This window comes from Falco peregrinus, chromosome 4 (assembly GCF_023634155.1).
Source record: "Falco peregrinus isolate bFalPer1 chromosome 4, bFalPer1.pri, whole genome shotgun sequence".
Classification (NCBI taxonomy): domain Eukaryota; kingdom Metazoa; phylum Chordata; class Aves; order Falconiformes; family Falconidae; genus Falco; species Falco peregrinus.
The window spans coordinates 122,008,372-122,017,945 of NC_073724.1; the positions used below are offsets into that span (position 1 = coordinate 122,008,372).

Sequence of the window (9,574 nt, forward strand, 5' to 3'; positions counted from 1 at the left end):
GGAAACCTCCCCAGAAGGGCATCACAGAAATGTCCTTCTCAGGGGCTTCCTTTGAAGCAGGAAGGTTTGTGCAATTTGTAGCATGATGGGGAGGGAATGGAGCCATGAGCAGCTGTAATGTGGCAGCATTAGCAACGCCCGGGCCAAGGGCTGGGGCCAGTTACACTGGTGTAAAGCCACAGGAGGGGGAAGGACCCACAGGGAGGGGACTCGTGTCGCCATCCAAGCTGAGGATGTGTCCTTTGAGGCTGAGGAGCCTGAACAATTAGAAGTGATGAAGGTAATCTAAAAATAGGTGTTTGTAAATGTCAGGCTGGCGAGTGCTTGGGAAACGTGCTGGGAGGATGGAGCAGCTCTGTGGGGTTATCTGTGCCGGTGCATCCTGATGCAGGATGAGGGACTGATACTGATCTGCCTCAGGCTGATCCTGCTCACCCTGGCCCTCTGAGACATCCCCAAACCCTAGAAACCGGCTGACGCGGATCCTCCTGGACATGCATCTCCAGAGGCCTTTTCTGTTTTGTCCTGATGGGAGCTGCAGGAGATCCCATCTCTGCTTTGGATGGGAGATGGGGGAGAGATGAACTTTGGGCCTGACACCAGTCCCTCAATGTAAATTATTTCTCAGTAGCTTTTGATAGGGGGAAAACCTCAGCAAAGACCCCCACCACCCCTGCAGTACCCACCATGGGATGATCCCAGCCCCATGAGCTGGGTGATGTGCTGCCAAAAATGCCTCAGAGATGCCCTGGTCCCCGCTCTCCAAGCACATGCCAGGAGCCTGGTGGCACAGGGACAGCTAGCAGGCATGTGATCCCCTCCATCACCTCCACCCCTGGCAGCTTCTCCCCCATCACTGGAATCCAGCCTGTCCCAAACATGCTAAAAACTTGCTTAAACCAGCTGGGAAAGCAGGTTTATTTTGAAAAATAATCCAGATTGGGGCTGATTAGTGGAAACACATCCTTCCCCATCTGCCTGGCCATTGCCGTGCCAGCTCCCTGGGGGGCTGCCCAGAGCCAGGCCTGGGTGAAAAACCACCCCGGGAGGGATGAGGTGGCCCCAGGCTGGGGACCTGTGCGGCAGGGAGGGCATGAGGCTGTGGGGCTGCAGCCTCTGGGGGTGCCCCTGGGGCGCAGGGACAGCTGCTGGTGTGCAGACCCCTTTGGGGGTGTGGGGAGCTACCTCCCCCCAGCCCAGATGCCATCAGCCCGAGGTGCCCTGCCTGCCTCTGCCTGTCCCTTGTCCATCCCGTGCCTGTCCACCCCTGCTCTACATGTCCCTGCCACTCCAGGGCGGGCTGCGGGGGGGTCACACCGAGGGCTTGACCTGCCACCCTGTCCCCTCTGCCCCAGGACAAGCCCCCAGCTCCCTGGTGCTGCTGCCTCCAGCCCCGTCCTTGCCACTGGGCACCCACAGCTGTGCTGAGTGGGTCAGTGCTCAGCCACAGCAGAAGCCCCCCTCCCCCAGCATTATCCCACCTTGGCTCATTAGAAGCGCTCAAAGGTAAACAGGCAGGATCTTATTTAATCCCAAGTTCTTTGGCAGGGTGCAGGGGCCACCTTTGAGTCTGAGGGAGGACACAGTGGGGACTGTCCCAGGCTTGGAGGTCCCAAAGCTGTCCAGAGTTTTAAGTGAACTCTGCTGAGGTTTGAAATACATTTCTGTGTTGTTTGTTTGTTTGTTTGTTTTCTTCTGCCTAGATCTTTCTCTGCTACCAGGAACTTGGCCTGGCTTTGCTTGTGCCTCAGTTTCCCCAGTGCATTAAGGTAGCAGCTCCCACTTGCTCTTCCTAAAGGAATAAATAAAAAGAAGCAGTTTGTTGGGCTTGGGTTTTTTTCCTCCCTCTGTAGGTTTGGATTAATCTCTGCTGATGGAGGAGGAGGATGAAGTAGCCTGGTGTGAAGCTTCTCAGGGGTGAAGCTGCTTGGGGAGAATTAATTGTTATTAATTCTGTGTATTTTTGGAAGGGGGAAGCAGCCGGTGGCTGATTTTCTTCTCTGCCTGAGTGCTGGGGCACTGCAGCCTGTGCTCAGAGGGGATAAGGATGATGCTGCAGCCCAGTCATTTCCACTTGATAAATCAAACAGCAGCTGCCACACTGGTATTTTTGGCGGCTTCTGCGCTAAATGAGACCACGCTCAGCACCTCTCCTACAGCTCTGGGCATCATGGAGCTACTTCCACCAAACTTGAGCATGACGGCTTCTTGAAACACACCTGGGATGCCCTGGTCCAGTGACATGAGCCCCTAAAGCCCCTAAGGATGTGCGCGGGGTGGTGGTGGTGAATGCAGGCAGGGTTGCCTGGCCCAACTCTGGCTGCACCACGTCCACCTCCTCAGCCAGATTGGCCCAAGAAAGGCTGAGCTCTTTGGAAAATAGAGAAGGAAAAGTGGATCTGAAAGACCATGCTGGGTTGCAAAGCACTGGTGGCTTATAAACATCCCATACACCGGGCATGTAAATAGACATTTTGGGGGTTTTCCCCTCTTTTTCAGGGGTGAGCCACTGCAGAGGGCTCCCAGTATCCTTTGCTTGATTGGTATCACAGATGCTGTTTAAATCCTGCATTTCGTTCGGCTCAAGGAGCTATCGGGGTAACTTTCCACTCGGGCAGCAGCTTGCTGCTCAAGGCTTGGTGCGTGGGGAGGTTCATGTCCCCCTGGCCAAGCCCTTCGAGGAAAGGGACTGCATGGAAACATGACAGCAGCTGGCTTTCTCTAAACACGCATCCATCTTTGGGAACCGAAAAAAGCATGAGACAAGTCTTGGTTTTGCTAACCCAGAGGTTCCCTAATCCTGCTGATTTGTCATACGTGGGGTATGCGCTGTACAGAATAATATTAACGTTAACAAGCCACAAGAATTACGCTCCTACAGCTGGTTATTCCACCCAGCCACCCACATCCAACCACTTGCACGTCACCTTTGCTGGGCTGATGGGGCTTTGCCTCCCTGGAGGGGGTCAGCGTACCCACCTGAGGGGTGGGTCTCAGTGTACCCGGTGAGGATGGAGAGCATGATGATCCCAATGTCCCGCTGCTCGGTGCTGAAAGGAGGGGTGCCCTCATTCCTGGGGACCAAAAGCCACCGCATCCCTCCCTTTGGCCTCTGGGAAAGTGGGAGCAACCGGCTGCCCCCTTTTTACCAAAGACTACAGGGACAGGATCTCCTTGGCCACTTTTCCGTTTGCCTGCAGGCAATTTCCTTCCTGTTATCTGTTGCCGGGCACTGGGGACTGCTGCCAGGCAGACGCTGTGTTCCCTGGTCCGACAACCACCCACCTGCCCACAAAGCCCTTCAGGCACTTCTCCTCCTTGCTGCAAGATGTTAAATCTTGCCAGGACTTCCCAGCACCATCCCCACACACTGATGCTGCTCTGGTGGAGTCGCAGCCTGGGATGACCTGTGATGCTCAGCAGCGCTTGCTCCTGGCACCGTGTGCTGTGCCACATGTAGCTGCCAGATGTGCAAATCCACCTGGTTGCCCTTTCTCTTGCTCGGGGGCTGCATTTTGGCTGCATGGGGGTGGGAAACAGAGGGAGGAGGTGGGAAAGTGGGTGTGAGGGGCAGGCTGAGATTTCTCCCCCATAAGCCTGTCTGGTAGCTCATTGCACGGGGTGGTGGGGTTGGGCCAGAGCCCACAAGCTCCTGGGACAGGGAGAAAACCTCAGGGAAAGGTCCCCAAAATGCAAAAACTTTCTGCTGGAGCACCTCGTGTCTGATGAGCTGAGCCCTGGGGGTCTCTGGGGCTTCCCCAGGAACCAGAACAGAGCCAGGACCCAGCTCTGGTGGGGAACCAGCTCCCTTGGTCAGCTGGACTAGCCCAGAGCACCCAGAAAACTCATTTTGACTCCCAGTGCCGTGTCCCTGCCTGAATACAGCCCAGCCATGTGGCTCTGCACCAGCTCCCCTTTCCTAACTTGCTTGCCTTGATACCGCGCTTGCAAGGGGAGGAAAAGCAAAGGGGGAAAATGCAAAGGTCCTTGCACCAGGTCGCATCCGTTCCTGGCACCTCCAGCTGTGCCTGGGATGGAAATAACTTCTTTCCCCTAGGAGAGCTTTGCACCTGGCAGCTGAGTACACATGCATTCAGTCTCAGGGACCATAAATCCCACAAAACTCTCACTTCAAAACCCAACACGCTGGGGACCTGCTGCTCCTCGCGTCAAGGATCCTAAAGCAACCGGCAAACACCAGTACCTGTCCCAGCAGGGCTGTGGGACAGCGGGAATACAGTCTCCCTCCTCACCCCTGCCCAGCTTGCCCGTATCGGCCTCCCGGTATGAAGAAGGGCAAACACAGATGCATCAAAATGCAACGCTTAAGTTCTCAGCCCAGCACTGAAATTCAGCATTTTGCGATGCCACATTGTGAAAGCTCCAGCTTCATTTTGGGAAATGCTGCAAGTCGCAGCCCTACGCTGCCTCTCCCAGCATCCGTAGATGCTCAGCGCTCCAGTGTGGCATGACTTAGGTACCCAAACAACCAGGAGATAAAAAGTGCTTTAGAAACCTGCTATCTGGATATTTTCCTGACCCTCTGCCCCGCTAGCAGGGAAGGATTGGGACTGGCAGAGCCTGAGCTGCGTGCACAAGCTGTGCAAAACCTCTCTGCATCCCTAGCCACCAAATCAGCCCCGGAAAAGAAGTTTCTAAGCACCAGCAAAAAACTACAGAAGAGTGCACAGCTACCTCCCTCTGGCAAACCAACAGCAATAACACCACCTCAGCCAAGGCATGTTCGGAAATCATTGCAAGAAGCTTTATAGAAAATAGACAATGGAGTGGATGCAGCTTTCAATATATTTGCTCTAGGGTATAGTAACAGGCACAGTTCTAAAGCAAACACGGGCGGGTGAACTAGGTTGAGAGCTTTTGCTTCGCTCGTTTTAAATTACAAAGTGCCGAGACAGACTAGTCTAGGATATATTTTAGAGTCAGAAAAGGGCTGCCCCCTGCGTGCCCTGGGGAACATGCACGCAGCTGGCAGAGGCGTTTCCTACACAGCTGCATTGTTTAGTGCCTGGAAAGAGCTGGAAATGTCATTGAACAAAACCAAATGGATAAACTGCTCGGAAAAGCACATCGCTCCTCAGGGAGAGCGGCTGGACAGCGTGTTTTCCTCTGTCTTTGGAGCAGGGAAAAAAAAAATAATTAAGTTTTGCATCTGTCAAATAGAAATCTAATAGGAAAGAGAGCTGTACATAGTCAAAGTCAAGTCCAAGCTCCAGGAACATCCAGGAGGACAGTTACAGGTATTGCCTGCTGCTTCCCGGGATGTGCTGAGCAAACACTCACGTGTGCGCAGTGCTGAGCCCCGCTGGCAGCGTGGCATCCCGCAGTCCGCTGAAGAAACCTGCCGCTGGAGGAGGAGGCGCGGGATGGAGCCTGTCATCCTCCCGGGAGCATTGGGGGATGTGTGTGCCGGCATCCCACAGGGCCGATGCAGACGTGCTTTCCCCCCGCCCGCAGGCACTGGGATGGGTGGAATGGACTGAGCCTGGTTCCCTGTGGGAATCAGCGCTACGGAGTTGATTAGGGCACGGACAGGGAGAGCTGGTCCAGAGCCCTCCGGGGAGGGCACCCATCGCCAAGGCCGGCTCATCCTCAGAAACTAGTTTTTGGTGGTGCCATGGCAAGGGCTGGGGCTGGGGTGTGGTGGATACTGGGAGCAGAGGCGTTGAGGCTCGGCATGGCAGGCGGATGCCGGGGATGTCGGAGGGGCAGGGGTGGGATGCCAAGGGTGCCATCAGAGGCCGGGGGTGCTGATGGCACTGGTACAGCGGGGATCGGCGTCCTGCTCGTAGCGGTAGTGGTAGCCCTCCATCTGGTCACGACAAGCCTCGCGGAGGTTGTGGAGCCAACGCTTGATGCCGCGGCGGTTCAGGTAGAGCACCATGAGGAAGACGATGCCGATGAGGGCCAACACGATGCCGAAGAAGACGTAAGAGGCCGTCTCCAGCTGACCGGGCTCGCCGCCCTCAGCAGCCGTGCACACCAGCCCCTCGGGCCGCAGGCGCAGCAGGGTGGCCCCGCGCAGCAGTGGCGGCTGGGCACAGCGCAGGCTGCGGGCGTCGGGCACACGGGTGGTGGCAGCGCGCAGCCAGGCAAGGAACGGGCGCAGGGCGCAGTCGCAACTCAGCGGGTTGGACCCCAGCGTGAGCCGCAGCCCCCGCAGCCCCGGCGCTTCCAGGCTCCGCAGCTCAGGGGCCGCCAGCCGCTGCAGCGAGTTGTTCCGCAGGTCCAGCTCCTCCAGGCCGGCGGGCAGCAGGGTGGCTGGCAGCGCCTGCAGCGCGTTGCCTGCCAGCTCCAAGCGCCTCAAGCTGAGGTTGCGCAGGGCCAGGGCGAGCTGCTCCTCCAGCGGGGCGGCCAGCAGCGCCTGGTTCAGCTGTAGCGTGCGCAGCAGTGGCACGCCGGCGAAGGCGCCGGGGGCCACCGACAGCAGCGGGTTGTGGCTCAGGTCGAGGGTGCGGAGGGCGGGCAGCCCTTGCAGGGCCATGTCCTCGATGGTGTGGATGTTGTCGTGGCGCAGGCGGAGCAGGCGCAGGTCCGGCCGCGGGCGGGCGGCGAAGGCGGCGCGGTGCAGCACGCTCAGGTTGCTGCCCGCGATGCTGAGGTTGTGCACGGTGGCCGGCAGCTCCCTCGGGGGTTCCTCCAGCCTCTCGTACCGGCACTGCACCAGCTCCGGGGTGGCCACGCAGTAGCAGGCGGAGGGGCAGCCCCCGGGGGCGGCGGCGGGGGGCAATGCCAGCGGCAGCAAGGCGAGTCCTAGCCAGGGCAACCAGCGCCCGCCGCCCGCCGCCCGCGCCTGCCTGCGGGCCATGCTCGCTGCCCGGGCATGCAGGGGTGGGGGGGGTGGCCGGGGGGGGAGCGGGTGGGGAGGGGAAGGGGGGGGTGATGGAGGGGGGGGGACACACCAGACCTGCCTCCCTGCAGCCCCCCCCGGGGCTGAGCTGCCTCCGGCGCGGCGCCCGCACACGGCGGCTCTGCTGGCAGCGCCGGCCGCGCCGCTGCCCAAATCGGGCTGGGGGGGGGGGGGGGGGGGAGGGGAGGGGGGGAGGGAGGAGGAGGTGGAGGAGGAGGAGGAGGAAGGGAACGGGTTGGGGGCTGCCTGGCGTTGAGGGCTGGGCGGAGGAGCGAGGCGGGCAGCTGCCGTCGGGGGGGGCACGGCTGGGCACGGCTCGGTTCCGCTCGGCTCGGCTCGGCTCGGCTCGGCTCGGCTCGGTTCAGCTCGGCTCGGCTCGGCTCGGTTCAGCTCGGCTCGGCTCGGCACCGCTCGCAAACGCCGGCTCCCACCGTGCCCCCCGCCGCCACGGAGGGCTGGGGGCGCGGGGGCTGAAGCCGTCCCCTTCCAGCCTGGGGAGGGGGTGAGGGGATGTCGCGGTCTCTTTTCATCCTGGGGGAGGTTTGGGGGGACTGTCCCGGTCCCCTTCAAGCCCGGGAAGATTTGGAGGCTGTCCCGGTCCTTTCCCAGTGTGAGGGGAGTTGGGGGGGTGCTGCGGTCCCCCCCCATCCCAGCCCGGGGAGGGTACGGGGGCTGCCACCGACCCTTTCCATCCCAGGGAGGGTTTGGGGCTGTCCTGGTCCCGCTCCAGCCTTGGTCCCCATTCCCCCCACCTGCCCCACAAGCCGGACACCCCACAGCATCCCTGGGTATTGCAGCCTGGAGAGGCACGGGCAGGTTTGTCACCGCTGCCTCCAAGTTATCGCTGCTTTTGCTTTTCGGGACTCAGTCGCATCGTCCCTCATGGGTCCTCATCCCCTCGCCAGCTTTGTGGGGAGCCGTGGGGTCCAGTCGCTGCGATGGCCTGTGCTCCCGGGAGAGGCGATGCTGAGCAATGGAGAGGTCATCGCTTTTATTAGACTGGCTCGGGAAAAAACCTGACCGGCATCAGGCATGCAGCGCTGGCCCATTGTGCGTTCCCGGCTTTATTTTCTCTTTATTAGATGCACTGAGCTAATAAAAGATATTACCTCTGCTGCAAAGCCTGCTATGGTCTCACCGCCGTCCTGGACAGCTGCCCAGTGCTGGGGGGCACAGGCTGCTGTGACCCTGGGGATCAGAAGCTCCTGGCCATGGGTGACATCGTTGGGGTGGGCATGAGATTTTTTGGATGCTAGAGTGATGCACAGCCAGGGGCTGGGTGCTGGTGTTTGGAGCCAGACACAGCAGCGTGGCCAGCAGCAGAATTTGGGTGCTGGACCCCCTTTGGGTGCCTAAATACCTTGTGGACCTGCGCTGGGGATCACATGAAATAAACTCCATTCTGGGCACGTTTTCTCTGGGATCTGGATTTTTCTCCTCCTCCCTGCCATCACGTCTCATATTGCCCTTTTCCCAAAGGATTTCTGACCCCACCTGGGGATTCCCTCCCCCTGAAGCTCTCCTGAATTTTGCAGGGATCAGGCAAATTTTGGATGCTCGTGTGTCTGGGTGGCTTGAGCTGCTCCCAGCCACCCTTTACTGCGCTCACAGAAATGGGGCAAACCCTGTATTTAAAGGGACAGTGTCGAACAGCAGCCAGAGAAATCAAGGAAGCTTGTGGGAGGGGCAGGGGGAGAAGAACAGATTTGGGAATATGTCAAATAATTGTGTGCCATCAAATATTCAAGCGTGGGGCAGCATCCACTCTCACACCGAAGGAGGTGCCAGATGTACACAGTGGGTTGTGCTGAGCCAGCGCTGCAGCACTCATGGATGGAGCCTCTCCTCCTCCAAAACAGTGCTTTGGGGCCCATTTATCACGTTTAATTGCTATATTTAATGAATCAATAGTGCTCTGAAAAACAAGGCAGCCAGTGGGCCAGGTCCGCCACTTTGCGTGGAGGTCCTGGCAAGCTCTCATCCACTGGGCTGCAAAAATCCTGGCACTTTTTAGTCCCTCTCTGTGGCTCCTCGGAGAAGGAACATCTGCCGTAAAAACCGAGGCTGAGGCAGGGCACCTTCGCTCCCTCTCCAAAAGCCATAAAACATGGTCGGTGAGTGGCGTTAGAGGTCATGGGAGAGGACGAGGCTCCCTGCAGCTGAAAGGTAGCTGAACCCTTTGACTTTGAAGGGTGGAGATGCTCCAAGGTTTGGAGGGGATGTGAGCTCTGGTGCTGCACTGCGGCAGGGTGGCTTTGGGGATTTGGGGACTCTTGCCTGGTGGGACCATGGTGCCTTCCTTGCCTGCTGCAAACATCCCGGAGTTCCCCAGGGATGGCTGGTGTGGGGCTTGGGGCAGGGTGTGTGATGAAGACCCAGCATGGGAGCTGGATGCAACCATCATCTCAGCAGAGCTATGAGCCTTTGGGGAACTGGGGCTGTGCCAGCACCTGCAGCTGTTCCTCCCCCGCACCTTGCTGTCTTTCTGCTCCTTCTTTTCACCTTGTAGCATCTCTGCTCCTCGTTTCAGCCCAGTCCAGCCCAAAACCAGCTCAGGACCTCTGTCCTTTTCAGATGCAGTCATGGAGGACAATTTTTCCCCCTCTTTCTCTTCACAGCTGATGTTTTCTGGTTTCTGCAGTTGGGTCATAGCTTTCCCAAAGTGCAGAGCCTCAAACTGAGCCTTCAGGCACCCCAAGGAGCAGA

General features: G+C 58.8%; 1 protein-coding gene across 1 annotated transcript; it reads right to left on the reverse strand.

Moving 5' to 3' along the window:
• Positions 1-4,741: 4,741 nt before the first annotated feature.
• Positions 4,742-6,962, reverse strand: TPBGL (trophoblast glycoprotein like). Its single transcript, XM_055803236.1, has one exon. It carries the CDS (start codon positions 6,824-6,826, stop codon positions 5,753-5,755), a length of 1,074 nt encoding a protein of 357 aa, XP_055659211.1. The 5' UTR covers positions 6,827-6,962; the 3' UTR covers positions 4,742-5,752.
• Between the last annotated feature and the right edge of the window lie 2,612 nt (positions 6,963-9,574).